The sequence below is a fragment of the Odontesthes bonariensis genome, chromosome 14 (assembly GCF_027942865.1).
Source record: "Odontesthes bonariensis isolate fOdoBon6 chromosome 14, fOdoBon6.hap1, whole genome shotgun sequence".
NCBI classification, from domain to species: Eukaryota; Metazoa; Chordata; class Actinopteri; order Atheriniformes; family Atherinopsidae; genus Odontesthes; species Odontesthes bonariensis.
The window spans coordinates 971437-995356 of record NC_134519.1 but is presented as its reverse complement, the minus strand read 5'-3'; the positions used below and the strand labels follow the sequence as shown (position 1 = coordinate 995356).

The 23920-nt window shown below is 49.2% G+C and overlaps 2 protein-coding genes across 6 annotated transcripts in view; both read right to left on the bottom strand.

Moving 5' to 3' along the window:
• Positions 1-151: 151 nt before the first annotated feature.
• On the bottom strand, positions 152-19757 carry LOC142398481 (dnaJ homolog subfamily C member 5B-like). Of its 2 annotated transcripts, none has more exons than XM_075482483.1 (5): positions 19679-19757; positions 15527-15668; positions 4605-4818; positions 1537-1711; positions 152-1260 (listed from the first exon to the last, which is right to left on the bottom strand). In XM_075482483.1, exons 2-5 carry the CDS (start codon positions 15631-15633, stop codon positions 1163-1165), a joined length of 594 nt encoding a protein of 197 aa, XP_075338598.1. In that variant the 5' UTR covers positions 15634-15668; positions 19679-19757; the 3' UTR covers positions 152-1162. The 2 variants fall into 2 exon arrangements, with proteins under 2 accessions (XP_075338598.1, XP_075338599.1); XM_075482484.1 differs by having other exon boundaries at positions 15527-15665; positions 19679-19740.
• A 522-nt stretch (positions 19758-20279) lies between these two features.
• Positions 20280-23920, bottom strand: part of slc4a2a (solute carrier family 4 member 2a) — a 69074-nt gene continuing 65433 nt past the window's right edge. For all 4 annotated transcript variants that reach the window (XM_075482471.1, XM_075482470.1, XM_075482473.1 and 1 more), the window contains one exon: positions 20280-20513. In XM_075482471.1, coding sequence (XP_075338586.1) covers positions 20433-20513 — 81 coding nt within the window. In that variant the 3' untranslated portion in view covers positions 20280-20432. The remainder of the gene's footprint in view (positions 20514-23920) is intronic.

Sequence of the window (23920 nt, the reverse complement as noted above, 5' to 3'; positions counted from 1 at the left end):
ATGCCCATATATGTCAAAAGGTCAGCGGGACACATGAGAGAGGGGAGAGGGGGGGGGCGACGGCTGAGAGTTTGTTAAAGGGACAGTACGCAGTGTTTGGAGCAGCTGCAGCTCCCCCTGCTGGCCAGACAGAGACTCACACCCCAATCAGGTTTAAATCTGTTTAAATCTGTTTTAATCTGTTTAAATCTGTTTACATCAGGTTTACATCTGTTTACATCATGATTAAATCTGTTTATAATCAGGTTTAAATCTGTTTACATCAGGTTTACATCTGTTTACATCATGATTAAATCTGTTTATAATCAGGTTTAAATCTGTTTAAATCTGTTTACATCAGGTTTAAATCTGTTTGCATCTGTTTACATCAGGTTTAAATCTGTTTACATCATGTTTAAATCTGTTTAAATCTGTTTAAATCAGGTTTAAATATGTTTACATCAGGTTTAAATCTGTTTATATCAGGAGCTGCAGCCCCCCCCTGCTGGTCAGACAGAGACTCACAGCCCAATCAGGTTTAAATCAGGTTTAAATCTGTTTAAATCAGTTTAAATCTGTTTAAATCTGTTTAAATCAGGAGCTAAAGCTCCCCCTGCTGGTCAGACAGAGACTCACACCCAACACGCTGGAATCACACGTGATTTATTAACAGGAAAACTCCAGGCGGTCACATGACCACAGGCGTGTCCTCACACAGGAAATCAACCCAAACTTTATTTACACCATGACCTCGAATCATACTTCTGTTTGTGAAGGTTTCAGTGTGAACAAAATAAGTTTAAATTCCTGTTTTAAGCTCCGCCTCCAATTCAACGCTCACTACCTCACAGCCAATCAGAGCCTGAGCCTGATCAAATTTAGAAGCGGGTTTACATCTAACCAGTTTGACATTTACAGAAGTCCTTAGAGTGTCTGAATCAGGTTTAAATCTGTTTACATAAGGTTTAAATCTGTTTAAACCTGATTTAAACAGATTTAAACAGATTTAAGAGGAAGCGGGACGCACCATGTGACCTCCACTTCCTGTGAGTTATAAACCTGGAGCTGATTCAGAGTCAGATTACAATCTCAGGATTTCCATAAATGTCAAAGTGCTGCTTTAAGAACTCAGAGAAACGTTTCTTGGTTTGCGGTGCAGAAGTGTCGGTCCAGGCCATCAGCCTCAGGTGTAGCTGTCTCCGTATCTGCGCTGACCGTCTGCGATCAGCTGCGACTTTTCGCTGGCATTCGCCGGCTGATGGACGACCGGAGCTTCGATGTCTATTGACAAACAAAACAGCAAAAGGTCATAAGGACGCCGCCGAGTGGTTCCATCTGTCACCAAGGCAACAAACCGGAGTCACCAAGGCAACAAACCAGAGTCACCAAGGCAACAAACCAGAGTCACCAAGGCAACAAACCAGAGTCACCAAGGCAACAAACCAGAGTCACCAAGGCAACAAACCAGAGTCACCAAGGCAACAAACCAGAGTCACCAAGGCAACAAACCAGAGTCACCAAGGTAACAACACAACAGCTTCAGAGCGGCACTCTCACCGTTGTCGGGATTGTTGCGAATCTCCTCCTCCAGGTCGTCAGGGGAGACGTAGTCTGGCTCCGCCCCCTCGCCAGCGGGCGTGGGCCTCAGCCGGCCGCAGCAGCAGTTACAGCAGCAGCAGAGGCAGCAGCCGCAGTAACATCCAGTCAGGATCCCACAGAGCAGGAACAGGCCCTGGGACAGAAGCTCAGCGTCAGACCCCGCCCACTCACAGGGAAGACCCGCCCCCACAGACACATGCAGGGGAAGCCCCGCCCCCACAGACAGATGCAGGGGAAGCCCCGCCCCCACAGACAGATGCAGTGGAAGACCCGCCCCCACAGACAGCTGCAGGGGAAGCCCCGCCCCCACAGACACATGCAGGGGAAGCCCCGCCCACTCACAGGGAAGCCACGCCCGCACAGACAGATGCAGTGGAAGACCCGCCCCCACAGACAGATGCAGGGGAAGACCCGCCCACTCACAGGGAAGCCCCGCCCCCAGAGACAGAAGCAGGGGAAGCCCCGCCTCCACAGACACATGCAGTGGAAGACCCGCTCCCACAGACACATGCAGTGGAAGCCCCGCCCCCACAGACAGAAGCAGCGGAAGCCCCGCCTCCACAGACACATGCAGTGGAAGACCCGCCCCCACAGACAGATGCAGGGGAAGCCCCGCCCCCACAGACAGAAGCAGCGGAAGCCCCGCCTCCACAGACACATGCAGTGGAAGCCCCGCCCCCACAGACACATGCAGTGGAAGCCCCGCCCCCACAGACAGATGCAGGGGAAGCCCCGCCCCCAAATACACATGCAGGAGAAGCCCCGCCCCCACAGACAGATGCAGGGGAAGCCCCGCCCCCACAGACAGATGCAGGGGAAGACCCGCCCACTCACAGGGAAGCCCCGCCCCCAGAGACAGAAGCAGTGGAAGCCCCGCCCCCACAGACACATGCAGGGGAAGCCCCACCCCCACAGACACATGCAGGGGAAGCCCCGCCCCCACAGACACATGCAGTGGAAGCCCCGCCCCCAGAGACAGATGCAGGGGAAGCCCCACCCACTCACAGGAAAGCCACGCCCCCACAGACAGCTGCAGGGGAAGCCCCGCCCCCACAGACACATGCAGGGGAAGCCCCGCCCACTCACAGGGAAGCCACGCCCCCACAGACAGATGCAGGGGAAGCCCCGCCCCCACAGACAGAAGCAGCGGAAGCCCCGCCTCCACAGACACATGCAGTGGAAGCCCCGCCCCCAGAGACAGAAGCAGTGGAAGCCCCGCCCCCACAGACACATGCAGAGGAAGCCCGACCCCCACAGACACATGCAGGGGAAGCCCCGCCCCCACAGACACATGCAGTGGAAGCCCCGCCCCCACAGACACATGCAGGGGAAGCCCCGCCCCCACAGACACATGCAGTGGAAGCCCCTCCCCCACAGACACATGCAGGGGAAGACCCGCCCACTCACAGGGAAGCCCCGCCCCCAGAGACACATGCAGTGGATGCCCCGCCCCCACAGACAGATGCAGGGGAAGCCCCGCCCCCACAGACAGAAGCAGCGGAAGCCCCGCCTCCACAGACACATGCAGTGGAAGCCCCGCCCCCAGAGACAGAAGCAGTGGAAGCCCCGCCCCCACAGACACATGCAGGGGAAGCCCGACCCCCACAGACACATGCAGGGGAAGCCCCGCCCCCACAGACACATGCAGGGGAAGCCCCGCCCCCACAGACACATGCAGTGGAAGCCCCGCCCCCACAGACACATGCAGGGGAAGCCCCGCCCCCACAGACACATGCAGTGGAAGCCCCTCCCCCACAGACACATGCAGGGGAAGACCCGCCCACTCACAGGGAAGCCCCGCCCCCAGAGACACATGCAGTGGATGCCCCGCCCCCACAGACAGATGCAGGGGAAGCCCCGCCCCCACAGACAGATGCAGGGGAAGCCCCGCCCCCACAGACAGATGTAGGGGAAGCCCCGCCCACTCACAGGGAAGCCCCGCCCCCACAGACACATGCAGTGGAAGCCCCGCCCCCACAGACACATGCAGGGGAAGCCCCACCCCCACAGACACATGCAGGGGAAGCCCCGCCCACTCACAGGGAAGCCCCGCCCCCAGAGACAGAAGCAGGGGAAGCCCCTCCCCCACAGACACATGCAGTGGAAGCCCCGCCCCCACAGACACATGCAGTGGAAGCCCCGCCCCCACAGACACATGCAGGGGAAGCCCCACCCCCACAGACAGATGCAGTGGAAGCCCCTCCCCCACAGACACATGCAGGGGAAGCCCCACCCCCACAGACACATGCAGGGGAAGCCCCGCCCACTCACAGGGAAGCCCCGCCCCCAGAGACAGAAGCAGGGGAAGCCCCTCCCCCACAGACACATGCAGTGGAAGCCCCGCCCCCACAGACACATGCAGTGGAAGCCCCGCCCCCACAGACACATGCAGGGGAAGCCCCACCCCCACAGACAGATGCAGTGGAAGCCCCTCCCCCACAGACACATGCAGGGGAAGCCCCGCCCCCACAGACACATGCAGTGGAAGCCCCGCCCCCACAGACACATGCAGGGGAAGCCCCGCCCCCACAGACAGATGCAGTGGAAGCCCCTCCCCCACAGACACATGCAGGGGAAGCCCCGCCCCCACAGACACAGGGGAAGCCCCGCCCACTCACGGGGAAGCCCCGCCCCAGAGACAGAAGCAGGGGAAGCCCCGCCCCCACAGACACATGCAGGGGAAGCCCCACCCCCACAGACAGAAGCAGGGGAAGCCCCGCCCCCAAAGACACATGCAGGGGAAGCCCCACCCCCACAGACAGAAGCAGGGGAAGCCCCGCCCCCACAGACACATGCAGGGGAAGCCCCACCCCCACAGACACATGCAGGGGAAGCCCCGCCCCCAAAGACACATGCAGGGGAAGCCCCACCCCTACAGACAGAAGCAGGGGAAGCCCCGCCCCCACAGACACATGCAGGGGAAGCCCCGCCCCCACAGACAGAAGCAGGGGAAGCCCCGCCCCCACACACAGATGCAGTGGAAGCCCCGCCCCCACAGACACATGCAGGGGAAGCCCCGCCCCCACCTTGGCCCACCAGGTGGACAGCATGAAGTAGGTGTTGACATTGTCCTCTCCGAACTGCTGGGCCACGTAGAGTCCCAGAGAGCCATACGAGTCGTAGATGTTCCTCTTGGTGAGGTCGGCCAGGACGGCGTGAGCGCTGTTCAGCTCCTTGAACTTATCCGCGGCGTCCGGGTTGTCCGGGTTCTTATCCGGGTGGAACCGCAGCGCCAGCTTCCTGAAACCAGAAATAAACATGTGACATGACCTCAACATGTGAGACTAAAACATGAGACATGACCTCAACATGTGAGACTAAAACATGTGAGACTAAAACATGTGAGACTAAAACATGTGACAGGATCTCAACACAGACATCCCAAGTCTCCCGGAATGTCCGGGAGTCTCCCTGATATTGATAGTTAATCACGGATGCCTGCGAGTCGGATGAAATATCCCGGATTTTAGACTATTCGAGGGAGTTTTTTTATTTTTTTATTTTTTTTTCCAATGCGAGTGAGAGCGTGCAGGCAATAAAATAACTCGTGCAACTTGCGCGTTTCGACTGCGCAGGCACGAGAGAGAGAGTGGTGTGGGGATCGGTTGCTTGTGAAACCTGTCAGTCCAAAGCGACGCTCTGTTCATCGAGCGTCCAGGGCGACTGCTTGTCAGAGGGCGAGGGCGAGGGCGGCGGCGGCAGGGGGGGGGGGGGAGACTGAGTCATCTCCCTGAAATGAGTTTTTGGAACTTGGGATGTCTGTGATGTCATGTGACATGACCTCAACATGTGAGACTAAAACATGTGAGACTAAAACATGTGAGATTAAAACATGTGACAGGACCTGAACATGTGAGACTAAAACATGTGACATGACCTCAACATGTGAGACTAAAACATGTGACATGACCTCAACATGTGAGACTAAAACATGTGACAGGACCTCAACATGTGAGACTAAAACATGTGACATGACCTCAACATGTGAGACTAAAACATGTGACAGGACCTCAACATGTGAGACTAAAACATGTGACATGACCTCAACATGTGAGACTAAAACATGTGACAGGACCTCAACATGTGAGACTAAAACATGTGACAGGACCTCAACATGTGAGACTAAAACATGTGACATGACCTCAACATGTGAGACTAAAACATGTGAGACTAAAACATGTGACAGGATCTCAACATGTGAGACTAAAACATGTGTCATGACCTCAACATGTGAGACTAAAACATGTGACAGGACCTCAACATGTGAGACTAAAACATGTGACATGACCTCAACATGTGAGACTAAAACATGTGACATGACCTCAACATGTGAGACTAAAACATGTGAGACTAAAACGTGAGACTAAAACATGTGACATGACCTCAACATGTGAGACTAAAACATGTGACAGGACCTCAACATGTGAGACTAAAACATGTGAGACTAAAACATGTGACAGGATCTCAACATGTGAGACTAAAACATGTGACAGGACCTCAACATGTGAGACTAAAACATGTGACATGACCTCAACATGTGAGACTAAAACATGTGACAGGACCTCAACATGTGAGACTAAAACATGTGACATGACCTCAACATGTGAGACTAAAACATGTGACAGGACCTCAACATGTGAGACTAAAACATGTGACATGACCTCAACATGTGAGACTAAAACATGTGACATGACCTCAACATGTGAGACTAAAACATGTGACATGACCTCAACATGTGAGACTAAAACATGTGACAGGACCTCAACATGTGAGACTAAAACATGTGACATGACCTCAACATGTGAGACTAAAACATGTGACAGGACCTCAACATGTGAGACTAAAACATGTGACATGACCTAAACATGTGAGACTAAAACATGTGACATGACCTCAACATGTGAGACTAAAACATGTGAGACTAAAACATGTGACAGGACCTCAACATGTGAGACTAAAACATGTGACATGACCTCAACATGTGAGACTAAAACATGTGAGACTAAAACATGTGACAGGACCTCAAGATGTGAGACTAAAACATGTGACATGACCTCAACATGTGAGACTAAAACATGTGAGACTAAAACATGTGAGACTAAAACATGTGACAGGATCTCAACATGTGAGACTAAAACATGTGACATGACCTCAGCATGTGAGACTAAAACATGTGACAGGACCTCAACATGTGAGACTAAAACATGTGACAGGACCTCAACATGTGAGACTAAAACATGTGACATGACCTCAACATGTGAGACTAAAACATGTGACAGGACCTGAACATGTGAGACTAAAACATGTGACAGGACCTCAACATGTAAGACTAAAACATGTGACAGGACCTCAACATGTAAGACTAAAACATGTGACAGGACCTCAACATGTGAGACTAAAACATGTGACAGGACCTGAACATGTGAGACTAAAACATGTGACATGACCTCAACATGTGAGACTAAAACATGTGACAGGATCTCAACATGTGAGACTAAAACATGTGACAGGACCTCAACATGTGAGACTAAAACATGTGACATGACCTCAGCATGTGAGACTAAAACATGTGACAGGATCTCAACATGTGAGACTAAAACATGTGACAGGACCTCAACATGTGAGACTAAAACATGTGACAGGACCTCAACATGTGAGACTAAAACATGTGACAGGACCTCAACATTTTGAGACTAAAACATGTGACATGACCTCAACATGTGAGACTAAAACATGTGAGACTAAAACATGTGAGACTAAAACATGTGACATGACCTCAACATGTGAGACTAAAACATGTGACAGGACCTCAACATGTGAGACTAAAACATGTGACAGGACCTCAACATGTGAGACTAAAACATGTGACATGACCTCAACATGTGAGACTAAAACATGTGAGACTAAAACATGTGACAGGATCTCAACATGTGAGACTAAAACATGTGACATGACCTCAACATGTGAGACTAAAACATGTGACAGGACCTCAACATGTGAGACTAAAACATGTGACAGGACCTCAACATGTGAGACTAAAACATGTGACATGACCTCAACATGTGAGACTAAAACATGTGACAGGACCTCAACATGTGAGACTAAAACATGTGACATGACCTCAACATGTGAGACTAAAACATGTGACATGACCTCAACATGTGAGACTAAAACATGTGACAGGACCTCAACATGTGAGACTAAAACATGTGACATGACCTCAACATGTGAGACTAAAACATGTGAGAATAAAACATGTGACAGGATCTCAACATGTGAGACTAAAACATGTGACATGACCTCAACATGTGAGACTAAAACATGTGACAGGACCTCAACATGTGAGACTAAAACATGTGACATGACCTCAACATGTGAGACTAAAACATGTGACAGGACCTCAACATGTGAGACTAAAACATGTGACATGACCTCAACATGTGAGACTAAAACATGTGACAGGACCTCAACATGTGAGACTAAAACATGTGACAGGACCTCAACATGTGAGACTAAAACATGTGACAGGACCTCAACATGTGAGACTAAAACATGTGAGACTAAAACATGTGACAGGATCTCAACATGTGAGACTAAAACATGTGACAGGACCTCAACATGTGAGACTAAAACATGTGAGACTAAAACATGTGACAGGATCTCAACATGTGAGACTAAAACATGTGACAGGACCTCAACATGTGAGACTAAAACATGTGACATGACCTCAACATGTGAGACTAAAACATGTGACAGGACCTCAACATGTGAGACTAAAACATGTGACAGGACCTCAACATGTGAGACTAAAACATGTGACATGACCTCAACATGTGAGACTAAAACATGTGACAGGACCTCAACATGTGAGACTAAAACATGTGACATAACCTCAACATGTGAGACTAAAACATGTGACAGGACCTCAACATGTGAGACTAAAACATGTGACATGACCTCAACATGTGAGACTAAAACATGTGAGACTAAAACATGTGACAGGACCTCAACATGTGAGACTAAAACATGTGACAGGACCTCAACATGTGAGACTAAAACATGTGACAGGACCTCAACATGTGAGACTAAAACATGTGAGACTAAAACATGTGAGACTAAAACATGTGAGACTAAAACATGTGACAGGATCTCAACATGTGAGACTAAATCATGTGACAGGACCTCAACATGTGAGACTAAAACATGTGACAGGACCTCAACATGTGAGACTAAAACATGTGAGACTAAAACGTGAGACTAAAACATGTGACATGACCTCAACATGTGAGACTAAAACATGTGACAGGACCTCAACATGTGAGACTAAAACATGTGACATGACCTCAACATGTGAGACTAAAACATGTGAGACTAAAACATGTGAGACTAAAACATGTGACATGACCTCAACATGTGAGACTAAAACATGTGACAGGACCTCAACATGTGAGACTAAAACATGTGACATGACCTCAACATGTGAGACTAAAACATGTGACATGACCTCAACATGTGAGACTAAAACATGTGAGACTAAAACATGTGACATGACCTCAACATGTGAGACTAAAACATGTGAGACTAAAACATGTGAGACTAAAACATGTGACATGACCTCAACATGTGAGACTAAAACATGTGACAGGACCTCAACATGTGAGACTAAAACATGACAGGACCTCAACATGTGAGACTAAAACATGTGACATGACCTCAACATGTGAGACTAAAACATGTGACAGGACCTCAACATGTGAGACTAAAACATGACAGGACCTCAACATGTGAGACTAAAACATGTGACATGACCTCAACATGTGAGACTAAAACATGTGACAGGACCTCAACATGTGAGACTAAAACATGTGACATGACCTCAACATGTGAGACTAAAACATGTGACAGGACCTCAACATGTGAGACTAAAACATGTGACATGACCTCAACATGTGAGACTAAAACATGTGACATGACCTCAGCATGTGAGACTAAAACATGTGACAGGACCTCAACATGTGAGACTAAAACATGTGACAGGACCTCAACATGTGAGACTAAAACATGTGACAGGACCTCAACATGTGAGACTAAAACATGTGAGACTAAAACATGTGACAGGACCTCAACATGTGAGACTAAAACATGTGAGACTAAAACATGTGACAGGATCTCAACATGTGAGACTAAAACATGTGACATGACCTCAGCATGTAAGACTAAAACATGTGACAGGACCTCAACATGTGAGACTAAAACATGTGACATGACCTCAGCATGTAAGACTAAAACATGTGACAGGACCTCAACATGTGAGACTAAAACATGTGACAGGACCTGAACATGTGAGACTAAAACATGTGACATGACCTCAACATGTGAGACTAAAACATGTGAGACTAAAACATGTGACAGGATCTCAACATGTGAGACTAAAACATGTGACAGGACCTCAACATGTGAGACTAAAACATGTGACATGACCTCAACATGTGAGACTAAAACATGTGACATGACCTCAACATGTGAGACTAAAACATGTGACAGGACCTCAACATGTGAGACTAAAACATGTGACAGGATCTCAACATGTGAGACTAAAACATGTGACAGGACCTCAACATTTTGAGACTAAAACATGTGACATGACCTCAACATGTGAGACTAAAACATGTGAGACTAAAACATGTGAGACTAAAACATGTGACATGACCTCAACATGTGAGACTAAAACATGTGACAGGATCTCAACATGTGAGACTAAAACATGTGACAGGACCTCAACATGTGAGACTAAAACATGTGACAGGACCTCAACATGTGAGACTAAAACATGTGACAGGACCTCAACATGAGAGACTAAAACATGTGACAGGACCTCAACATGTGAGACTAAAACATGTGAGACTAAAACATGTGAGACTAAAACATGTGACAGGATCTCAACATGTGAGACTAAAACATGTGACATGACCTCAACATGTGAGACTAAAACATGTGACAGGACCTCAACATGTGAGACTAAAACATGTGACAGGACCTCAACATGTGAGACTAAAACATGTGACATGACCTCAACATGTGAGACTAAAACATGTGACAGGACCTCAACATGTGAGACTAAAACATGTGACATGACCTCAACATGTGAGACTAAAACATGTGAGACTAAAACATGTGACAGGATCTCAACATGTGAGACTAAAACATGTGACATGACCTCAACATGTGAGACTAAAACATGTGACAGGACCTCAACATGTGAGACTAAAACATGTGACAGGACCTCAACATGTGAGACTAAAACATGTGACAGGACCTCAACATGTGAGACTAAAACATGTGACAGGACCTCAACATGTGAGACTAAAACATGTGAGACTAAAACATGTGACAGGATCTCAACATGTGAGACTAAAACATGTGACAGGACCTCAACATGTGAGACTAAAACATGTGACATGACCTCAACATGTGAGACTAAAACATGTGACAGGACCTCAACATGTGAGACTAAAACATGTGACAGGACCTCAACATGTGAGACTAAAACATGTGACATGACCTCAACATGTGAGACTAAAACATGTGACAGGACCTCAACATGTGAGACTAAAACATGTGACATGACCTCAACATGTGAGACTAAAACATGTGACAGGACCTCAACATGTGAGACTAAAACATGTGACATGACCTCAACATGTGAGACTAAAACATGTGACAGGACCTCAACATGTGAGACTAAAACATGTGACATGACCTCAACATGTGAGACTAAAACAGGTGAGACTAAAACATGTGAGACTAAAACATGTGAGACTAAAACATGTGACAGGATCTCAACATGTGAGACTAAAACATGTGACAGGACCTCAACATGTGAGACTAAAACATGTGACAGGACCTCAACATGTGAGACTAAAACATGTGAGACTAAAACGTGAGACTAAAACATGTGACATGACCTCAACATGTGAGACTAAAACATGTGACAGGACCTCAACATGTGAGACTAAAACATGTGACATGACCTCAACATGTGAGACTAAAACATGTGAGACTAAAACATGTGAGACTAAAACATGTGACATGACCTCAACATGTGAGACTAAAACATGTGAGACTAAAACATGTGAGACTAAAACATGTGAGACTAAAACATGTGACATGACCTCAACATGTGAGACTAAAACATGTGAGACTAAAACATGTGACATGACCTCAACATGTGAGACTAAAACATGTGACATGACCTCAACATGTGAGACTAAAACATGTGACATGACCTCAACATGTGAGACTAAAACATGTGACATGACCTCAACATGTGAGACTAAAACATGACAGGACCTCAACATGTGAGACTAAAACATGTGACATGACCTCAACATGTGAGACTAAAACATGTGACAGGACCTCAACATGTGAGACTAAAACATGTGACATGACCTCAACATGTGAGACTAAAACATGTGACAGGACCTCAACATGTGAGACTAAAACATGTGACAGGACCTCAACATGTGAGACTAAAACATGTGACATGACCTCAACATGTGAGACTAAAACATGTGACATGACCTCAACATGTTAGACTAAAACATGTGACATGACCTCAACATGTGAGACTAAAACATGTGACATGACCTCAACATGTGAGACTAAAACATGTGACATGACCTCAACATGTGAGACTAAAACATGTGACATGACCTCAACATGTGAGACTAAAACATGTGACATGACCTCAGCATGTGAGACTAAAACATGTGACAGGACCTCAACATGTGAGACTAAAACATGTGAGACTAAAACATGTGAGACTAAAACATGTGACAGGACCTCAACATGTGAGACTAAAACATGTGAGACTAAAACATGTGACAGGATCTCAACATGTGAGACTAAAACATGTGACATGACCTCAGCATGTAAGACTAAAACATGTGACAGGACCTCAACATGTGAGACTAAAACATGTGACATGACCTCAGCATGTAAGACTAAAACATGTGACAGGACCTCAACATGTGAGACTAAAACATGTGACAGGACCTGAACATGTGAGACTAAAACATGTGACATGACCTCAACATGTGAGACTAAAACATGTGAGACTAAAACATGTGACAGGATCTCAACATGTGAGACTAAAACATGTGACAGGACCTCAACATGTGAGACTAAAACATGTGACATGACCTCAACATGTGAGACTAAAACATGTGACATGACCTCAACATGTGAGACTAAAACATGTGACAGGACCTCAACATGTGAGACTAAAACATGTGACAGGATCTCAACATGTGAGACTAAAACATGTGACAGGACCTCAACATTTTGAGACTAAAACATGTGACATGACCTCAACATGTGAGACTAAAACATGTGAGACTAAAACATGTGAGACTAAAACATGTGACATGACCTCAACATGTGAGACTAAAACATGTGACATGACCTCAACATGTGAGACTAAAACATGTGAGACTAAAACATGTGAGACTAAAACATGTGACATGACCTCAACATGTGAGACTAAAACATGTGACATGACCTCAACATGTGAGACTAAAACATGTGATAGGATCTCAACATGTGAGACTAAAACATGTGACAGGACCTCAACATGTGAGACTAAAACATGTGACAGGACCTCAACATGAGAGACTAAAACATGTGACAGGACCTCAACATGTGAGACTAAAACATGTGAGACTAAAACATGTGACAGGATCTCAACATGTGAGACTAAAACATGTGACATGACCTCAACATGTGAGACTAAAACATGTGACAGGACCTCAACATGTGAGACTAAAACATGTGACATGACCTCAACATGTGAGACTAAAACATGTGACAGGACCTCAACATGTGAGACTAAAACATGTGACATGACCTCAACATGTGAGACTAAAACATGTGACAGGACCTCAACATGTGGGACTAAAACATGTGACATGACCTCAACATGTGAGACTAAAACATGTGACATGACCTCAACATGTGAGACTAAAACATGTGACAGGACCTCAACATGTGAGACTAAAACATGTGACATGACCTCAGCATGTGAGACTAAAACATGTGAGACTAAAACATGTGACAGGATCTCAACATGTGAGACTAAAACATGTGACATGACCTCAACATGTGAGACTAAAACATGTGACAGGACCTCAACATGTGAGACTAAAACATGTGACATGACCTCAACATGTGAGACTAAAACATGTGACAGGACCTCAACATGTGAGACTAAAACATGTGACAGGACCTCAACATGTGAGACTAAAACATGTGACAGGACCTCAACATGTGAGACTAAAACATGTGAGACTAAAACATGTGACAGGATCTCAACATGTGAGACTAAAACATGTGACAGGACCTCAACATGTGAGACTAAAACATGTGACATGACCTCAACATGTGAGACTAAAACATGTGACAGGACCTCAACATGTGAGACTAAAACATGTGACAGGACCTCAACATGTGAGACTAAAACATGTGACATGACCTCAACATGTGAGACTAAAACATGTGACAGGACCTCAACATGTGAGACTAAAACATGTGACATGACCTCAACATGTGAGACTAAAACATGTGACAGGACCTCAACATGTGAGACTAAAACATGTGACATGACCTCAACATGTGAGACTAAAACATGTGACAGGACCTCAACATGTGAGACTAAAACATGTGACATGACCTCAACATGTGAGACTAAAACATGTGAGACTAAAACATGTGAGACTAAAACATGTGAGACTAAAACATGTGACAGGATCTCAACATGTGAGACTAAAACATGTGACAGGACCTCAACATGTGAGACTAAAACATGTGACAGGACCTCAACATGTGAGACTAAAACATGTGACATGACCTCAACATGTGAGACTAAAACATGTGAGACTAAAACATGTGAGACTAAAACATGTGACATGACCTCAACATGTGAGACTAAAACATGTGAGACTAAAACATGTGAGACTAAAACATGTGACAGGACCTCAACATGTGAGACTAAAACATGTGACATGACCTCAACATGTGAGACTAAAACATGTGAGACTAAAACATGTGAGACTAAAACATGTGACATGACCTCAACATGTGAGACTAAAACATGTGAGACTAAAACATGTGAGACTAAAACATGTGACATGACCTCAACATGTGAGACTAAAACATGTGACAGGACCTCAACATGTGAGACTAAAACATGTGACATGACCTCAACATGTGAGACTAAAACATGTGACATGACCTCAACATGTGAGACTAAAACATGTGACATGACCTCAACATGTGAGACTAAAACATGTGACATGACCTCAACATGTGAGACTAAAACATGTGAGACTAAAACATGTGACATGACCTCAACATGTGAGACTAAAACATGTGACAGGACCTCAACATGTGAGACTAAAACATGTGACATGACCTCAACATGTGAGACTAAAACATGTGACATGACCTCAACATGTGAGACTAAAACATGTGACATGACCTCAACATGTGAGACTAAAACATGTGACATGACCTCAACATGTGAGACTAAAACATGTGACATGACCTCAACATGTGAGACTAAAACATGTGACAGGACCTCAACATGTGAGACTAAAACATGTGAGTCTAAAACATGTGAGACTAAAACATGTGAGACTAAAACATGTGACATGACCTCAGCATGTGAGACTAAAACATGTGAGACTAAAACATGTGAGACTAAAACATGTGACATGACCTCAGCATGTGAGACTAAAACATGTGAGACTAAAACATGTGACATGACCTCAACATGTGAGACTAAAACATGTGACAGGATCTCTGGAACTTTTTTCCATGAAAACAAAGAGCAGAGGTAACTTTGTGGAGTGGAACACCTGGTGCAGGTGAGTGGGCGGAGCCGTCAGCTCACCTGTAGGATTTCTTGATGTCGTCATGGCTACAGCCTTTCTCCAACCCCAGGATCTGATACAGAGACTCTCCAGAGGTGGACAAAGTTCTCTGCTTTCCTTCAGACATCCTGACACCTGTCACAGGCGGACCAACAGGATCTGCTGTACAGGTGGACACACACAGGTGTGACATCATCATGGCTAGGGATATTATCTATGTCATAGTTACATCATCAACAAATCTGATCAATACTATGAAAAGTTAACAAGTATTAAGACATAATACAATGGAAACATAAAGGTAGAGAAGAGCTGAAAGAGGTGAATTCATCCATCCATCCATCCATCCATCCATCCATCCATCATCCATCCATCCATCCATCCATCCATCATCCATCCATCCATCCATCCATCCATCCATCCATCCATCCATCCATCCATCCATTATCCATCCATCCATTATCCATCCATCCTTACATCATCATCCATCCATTATCCATCCATCCTTACATCATCATCCATCCATTTTCCATCCATCCTTACATCATCATCCATCCATTATCCATCCATCCTTACATCATCATCCATCCATTATCCATCCATCCATCCATCCATTATCCATCCATCCTTACATCATCATCCATCCATCCATCCATCCATCCATCCATCCTTACATCATCATCCATCCATTATCCATCCATCCATCCATCCATCCTTACATCATCATCCATCCATTTTCCATCCATCCATCCATCCATCCATCCATCCATTATCCATCCATCCATCCATCCATCCATTATCCATCCATCCATCCATCCATCCATTATCCATCCATCCATCCATCCATCCATTATCCATCCATCCATCCATCCATCCATCCATCCATCCATCCATCCATCCATCCATCCATTATCCATCCATCCTTACATCATCATCCATCCATTATCCATCCATCCATCCATCCATTATCCATCCATCCTTACATCATCATCCATCCATCCATCCATCCATCCATCCTTACATCATCATCCATCCATCCATCCTTACATCATCATCCATCCATTATCCATCCATCCTTACATCATCATCCATTCATTATCCATCCATCCTTACATCATCATCCATCCATTATCCATCCATCCATCCATCCATCCATTATCCATCCATCCATCCATCCTTACATCATCATCCATCCATCCATCCATCCATCCATCCGTCCATCCATCCATCCATTATCCATCCATCCATCCATCCTTACATCATCATCCATCCATCCATCCATCCTTACATCATCATCCATCCATCCATCCATCCATTATCCATCCATCCTTACATCATCATCCATCCATCCATCCATCCTTACATCATCATCCATCCATCCATCCATCCATTATCCATCCATCCTTACATCATCATCCATCCATCCATCCATCCATCCATCCATCCATCCTTACATCATCATCCATCCATTATCCATCCATCCATCCATCCATCCATCCATCCATCCATTATCCATCCATCCTTACATCATCATCCATCCATCCATCCATCCATCCATCCACCCATCCTTACATCATCATCCATCCATTATCCATCCATCCATCATCATCATCATCTTTTCTGTGTTGTTGTTGCATTAGTTGTGTGAACATCCAGGATTCCCCATCATGTCTATCCAGGTGGGTGTTCACGCATCAGACACAGAAAATCCAGATGATATACAGATGTTAGTTATACAGTTGGTTATCCATATGATGTGCTTGTTTATAACTCAGACACAATGATGGTGGTCGTATGTTAGATCCGAGCGTGACATCCGGCATTTAAACACTGTGCAGACTCAACATTTCACTCTGTCATCGTCTTTATTCAGTCACATTATACTGCTTTATGTATGTTGTTCAATCCAAAAGTTTTTTCATCTATTCATGTGTTTTAATCTTTACAGCCCCACAGACAGAATTTTGAACCTTTTTAGAACAAGGCCGTTTCACCTCCTGAGGGGCCCATCAAACATGTAAGGAGACCAAGCAGCAGCTGAAAAGATCAGCAAACAGAAATTCAGCCTCGATGAATGATTCATGATCAGGTCTGTGGCAGCAGCAGCTGTTCAAACAAGGAGAGTCGTCAGTCAGCCCTGTCGTACACTGTAAATAAATCTGTTAGCACACAGTTAACACACAGGTAGCACACAGGTAGCAGAAAGGTAGCACACAGGTAGCACACAGGTAGCAGACAGGTAGCAGAAAGGTGGCACACAGGTTGCAGACAGGTAGCACACAGGTAGCAGAAAGGTGGCACACAGGTAGCACACAGGTAGCACACAGGTAGCAGACACGTAGCAGAAAGGTGGCACACAGGTAGCACACAGGTACCACACAGGTAGCACACAGGTAGCAGAAAGGTGGAACACAGGTAGCACACAGGTAGCAGACAGGTAGCAGAAAGGTAGCAGAAAGGTGGAACACAGGTAGCACACAGGTAGCACACGTAGCAGAAAGGTGGCACACAGGTAGCACACAGGTACCACACAGGTAGTAGAAAAGGTGGCACACAGGTACCACACAGGTAGCAGAAAGGTAGCACACGGGTAGCAGAAAGGTAGCAGAAAGGTAGCACACAAGTAGCACACAGGTAGAAAGGTAGAATACAGGTAGCAGACAGGTGGAACACAGGTAGCAGACAGGTAGCAGAAAGGTAGAATACAGGTAGCACACGGATAGCACACACGTAGCAGACACTTAGCAGAAAGGTAGAATACAGGTAGCACACGGATAGCACACACGTAGCAGAAAGGTAGCACAGGTAGCACACAGGTGGAACACAGGTAGCAGAAAGGTAGCACACAGGTAGCAGAAAGGTGGCACACAGGTAGCACACAGGTAGCAGACAGGTGGCACACAGGTAGCACACAGGTAGCACACAGGTGGCACACAGGTAGCACACAGGTAGCAGAAAGGTAGCACACAGGTGGCACACAGGTAGCACACAGGTAGCAGAAAGGTAGCACACAGGTAGCACACAGGTAGCAGAAAGGTGGAACACAGGTAGCACACAGGTAGCAGAAAGGTGGAACACAGGTAGCACACAGGTAGCAGAAAGGTGGAACACAGGTAGCACACAGGTAGCAGAAAGGTAGCAGAAAGGTGGAACACAGGTAGCAGAAAGGTAGCACACAGGTAGCAGAAAGGTGGCACACAGGTAGCACACAGGTAGTAGAAAGGTGGCACACAGGTAGCACACAGGTGGAACACAGGTAGCACACAGGTAGCACACGGGTAGCACACGGATAGCACACAGGTAGCACACAGATAGCAGAAAGGTAGCAGACAGGTAGCACACACGTAGAAGACAGGTAGCAGAAAAGTAGAATACAGTTAGAATACAGGTAGCACACAGGTAGCACACGGGTAGCAGACAGGTGGCACACAGGTAGTAGAAAGGTAGCACACGGGTAGCAGAAAGGTAGCACACAGGTAGCATACAGGTGGCAGACGGATAGCACACGGATAGCACACAGGTAGCAGACAGGTAGCAGACAGGTGGAACACAGGTAGTAGAAAGGTAGCACACAGTTAGCACACAGGTGGCACACAGGTGGAACACAGGTGGAACACAGGTAGCAGACAGGTAGCACAGGTGGAACACAGGTAGTAGAAAGGTAGCACACGGGTAGCAGAAAGGTAGCACACAGGTAGCATACAGGTAGCAGACAGGTGGAACACAGGTAGCAGAAAGGTGGAACACAGGTAGTAGAAAGGTAGCACACGGGTAGCAGAAAGGTAGCACACGGGTAGCAGAAAGGTAGCACACAGGTGGAACACAGGTGGAACACAGGTAGCACACACGTAGAAGACAGGTAGCAGAAAGGTAGAATACAGTTAGAATACAGGTAGCACACAGGTGGCACACAGGTAGCAGAAAGGTGGAACACAGGTAGCACACGGGTAGCAGACAAGTGGCACACGGGTAGCAGACAGGTGGCACACAGGTGGAACACAGGTGTCTGTATGAGGTGATGCGTTATGTCTGCAGCCTCATGCTTCCAATAACATCACAGCAGGTCTCAGACCCTTCACAGAACCAGAACCATCATCTGGAGCACACAGCAGGTTGTCTCGTCTGTAAGAGAAATTGAGGTTGAGAGTTGTTGAGAGTGTCAGAGCCGTTACCTGCTAAAGCCTCGCCGCGTCCAGACCAGCGTCTATCTGCTCAGGTGTGTCAGGTGTTTGTGTTCCACTCAGAGGATCTCTGACAGCCTCCATCAATCATTCAGCAGCCACTCGGCTCATGTGACCACGAGCTGCTCAAGTTTCACCAGATGCTCGGGGGGGTTGCCATGGTAATCAGGTGAGTCAAGTGAGTCAGGACAGACAGACAGAGATAGATAGGTAGATAGGTTATGTTCCTGGTTAGTCTTTAGTTTTATCATGTTTTCTGTTCCTGGTTAGTCTTTAGTTTTATGTTCCTGGTTAGTCTTCAGTTTTTGCCATGTATTCCTCAGTTTCAGCTCCACCCACATCACCTGTGGGTCAGGAAGAGGGCGGTCCTTCCCACATGCCCAGTCTGAACCTCTCCAAACCGAGCAGAGCTTAAACCAAGAGGTATTTCAACCCACGTCTGTCTCGTACATTTCAATAAGACCTCAGAACATTGTATAAGACAGTTAAAAAAAGGACAGAATCTATCACCTTTAAGATAGGGTCCATCCATCCCTAAATGTGTGAACATGTAGGATGAGACGTTGATGACGAAATAAGTGACAAGCATGAGTTTGAGGGGAATATTTGCTTTATTGAGACACAGGGCAGCAGCAGAGGAGACGCTTTCAGTTTACAGCAACTTCAGAGTCAAACAGAGGACAGAACAGATGTATAATCAGGCTTCCAGAGGACCTGGCAGTCCTGCTCTGCTGCAGCACACGTGTTACACAGGCATCTGCAGCTGGGAGTACTCATCCTGGACCTCCTTCTCCTCCAGATGAGGCTCCGCATCATCAGCATCCAGCTGCAGGACCAGAGGGCAGAGGTCAGAACCATCTACAGAGCTAATAAAAGTGCTGGTCATGTGACCAGAGTCACCGAGAGTTTGACAACAGAAATACAAAGTAAGTCGGACAGGTCGGACAGAGCGCGTCGGACAGGTCGTACAGAGCGCGTCGGACAGGTCGTACAGGGCGCGTCGGACAGGTCGTACAGAGCGCGTCGTACAGGGTGCGTCGGACAGGTCGTACAGAGCGCGTCGTACAAGTCGTACAGAGCGCGTCGGACAGGTCGTACAGAGCGCGACGTACAGAGCGCGTCGTACAGAGCGCGTCGGATAGGTCGTACAGAGCGTGTCGTACAGGGTGCGTCGGATAGGTCGTACAGAGCGTGTCGTACAGGGTGCGTCGGATAGGTCGTACAGGGTGCGTCGGACAGGTCGTACAGGGCGCGTCGGACAGGTCGTACAGGGCGCGGGGGACAGGTCGTACAGGGCGCGGGGGACAGGTCGTACAGGGCGCGGGGGACAGGTCGTACAGGGCGCGGGGGACAGGTCGCGTCGGACAGGTCGTACAGAGCGCGTCGTACAGGGTGCGTCGGACAGGTCGTACAGAGCGCGTCGTACAAGTCGTACAGAGCGCGTCGGACAGGTCGTACAGAGCGCGACGTACAGAGCGCGTCGTACAGAGCGCGTCGGATAGGTCGTACAGAGCGTGTCGTACAGGGTGCGTCGGATAGGTCGTACAGAGCGTGTCGTACAGGGTGCGTCGGATAGGTCGTACAGGGTGCGTCGGACAGGTCGTACAGGGCGCGGGGGACAGGTCGTACAGGGCGCGGGGGACAGGTCGTACAGGGCGCGGGGGACAGGTCGCGTCGGACAGGTCGCGGCGGACAGGGCGCGTCGGACAGGGCGCGTCGGACAGGGCGTGGCGGACAGGGCGTACAGAGCGCGGCGGACAGGGCGTACAGGGTGCGTCGGACAGGTCGTACAGAGCGCGTCGGACAGGTCGTACAGGGCGCGGGGGACAGGTCGTACAGGGCGCGGGGGACAGGTCGCGTCGGACAGGTCGCGGCGGACAGGGCGCGTCGGACAGGGCGCGTCGGACAGGGCGTGGCGGACAGGGCGTACAGAGCGCGGCGGACAGGGCGTACAGAGCGCGGCGGACAGGTCGGACAGGGCGCGGCGGACAGGTCGTGGCGGACAGGGCGTACAGAGCGCGGCGGACATGGCGGACATGGCGGACAAGTCGGACAGAGCGCGTCGGACAGAGCGCGTCGGACAGGTCATACAGGTTTGCGTCGGACAGGTCGTACAGGGTGCGTCGGACAGAGCGCGTCGGACAGAGCGCGTCGGACATGGCGGACAGGGCGCGTCGGACAGAGCGCATCGGACAAGTCGTACAGAGCGCGTCGGACAGAGCGCGTCGGACAGGTCGTACAGGTTTGCGTCGGACAGGTCGTACAGGGTGCGTCGGACAGAGCGCGTCGGACAGGTCGTACAGGGCGCGTCGGACAGGTCGTACAGAGCACGTCGTACAGAGCGCGTCGGACAAGTCGTACAGAGCGCGTCGGACAGGTCGTACAGGGCGCGTCGGACATGGCGGACAGGGCGCGGCGGACAAGTCGTACAGAGCGCGTCGGACATGGCGCGGTGGACAAGTCGTACAGGGCGCGTCGGACAGGTCGTACAGGGCGCGTCGGACATGGCGGACAGGGCGCGGCGGACAAGTCGTACAGAGCGCGTCGGACAGAGCGCATCGGACAAGTCGTACAGAGCGCGTCGTACAGGTCGTACAGAGCGCGTCGTACAAGTCGTACAGGGTGCGTCGGACAGGTCGTACAGAGCGCGTCGTACAAGTCGTACAGAGCGCGTCGGACAGGTCGTACAGAGCGCGACGTACAGAGCGCGTCGGACAGAGCGCGTCGGACAGAGCGCGTCGGACAGAGCGCGTCGGACAGAGCGCGTCGGACAGGTCGTACAGAGCGCGACGTACAGAGCGCGACGGACAGAGCGCGTCGGACAGAGCGCGTCGGACAAGTCGTACAGAGCGCGTCGTACAGAGCGCGTCGTACAAGTCGTACAGAGCGCGTCGGACAGAGCGCGTCGTACAGAGCGCGTCGGACAGGTCGTACAGGGTGCGTCGGACAGGGTGCGTCGGATAGGTCGTACAGAGCGCGTCGGACAGGTCGTACAGAGCGCGTCGGACAGGTCGTACAGAGCGCGTCGGACAGGTCGTACAGAGCGCGTCGGACAGGTCGTACAGAGCGCGTCGGACAGGTCGTACAGAGCGCGTCGGACATGGCGCGGTGGACAAGTCGTACAGGGCGCGTCGGACAGGTCGTACAGGGCGCGTCGGACATGGCGGACAGGGCGCGGCGGACAAGTCGTACAGAGCGCGTCGGACAGAGCGCATCGGACAAGTCGTACAGAGCGCGTCGGACAGGTCGTACAGAGCGCGTCGTACAAGTCGTACAGGGTGCGTCGGACAGGTCGTACAGAGCGCGACGTACAGAGCGCGTCGGACAGAGCGGGTCGGACAGAGCGCGTCGGACAAGTCGTACAGAGCGCGTCGTACAGAGCGCGTCGTACAAGTCGTACAGAGCGCGTCGGACAGAGCGCGTCGTACAGAGCGCGTCGTACAGAGCGCGTCGTACAGAGCGCGTCGTACAGGGTGCGTCGGACAGGTCGTACAGGGTGCGTCGGACAGGGTGCGTCGGATAGGTCGTACAGAGCGTGTCGTACAGGGTGCGTCGGATAGGTCGTACAGAGCGTGTCGTACAGAGCGTGTCGTACAGAGCGCGTCGGACAGGTCGTACAGAGCGCGTCGTACAGAGCGCGTCGGACAGGTCGTACAGGGCGCGTCGTACAGAGCGCGTCGGACAGGTCGTACAGGGCGCGGGGGACAGGTCGTACAGGTCGCGGCGGACAGGGCGCGTCGGACAGGTCGCGGCGGACAGGGCGTACAGAGCGCATCGGACAAGTCGTACAGAGCGCGTCGGACAGGTCGTACAGAGCGCGTCGGACAGGTCGTACAGAGCGCGTCGGACATGGCGCGGTGGACAAGTCGTACAGGGCGCGTCGGACAGGTCGTACAGGGCGCGTCGGACATGGCGGACAGGGCGCGGCGGACAAGTCGTACAGAGCGCGTCGGACAGAGCGCATCGGACAAGTCGTACAGAGCGCGTCGGACAGGTCGTACAGAGCGCGTCGTACAAGTCGTACAGGGTGCGTCGGACAGGTCGTACAGAGCGCGACGTACAAGTCGTACAGAGCGCGTCGGACAGGTCGTACAGAGCGCGACGTACAGAGCGCGTCGGACAGAGCGCGTCGGACAGGTCGTACAGAGCGCGACGTACAGAGCGCGACGTACAGAGCGCGTCGGACAGAGCGCGTCGGACAGAGCGCGTCGGACAAGTCGTACAGAGCGCGTC

What these genes read in the sequence shown, in the direction of transcription:
- LOC142398481 (XM_075482483.1), bottom strand. Translation starts at nt 15,633, where the DNA reads ATGTCTGAAGGAAAGCAGAGAACTTTGTCCACCTCTGGAGAGTCTCTG. An exon ending in GACATCAAGAAATCCTACAG is followed by an intron (nt 4,819 to 15,526) that starts GTGAGCTGACGG and finishes TTCTGGTTTCAG; the next exon opens with GAAGCTGGCGCTGCGGTTCC. An exon ending in TCGCAACAATCCCGACAACG is followed by an intron (nt 1,261 to 1,536) that starts GTGAGAGTGCCG and finishes GTTTGTCAATAG; the next exon opens with ACATCGAAGCTCCGGTCGTC.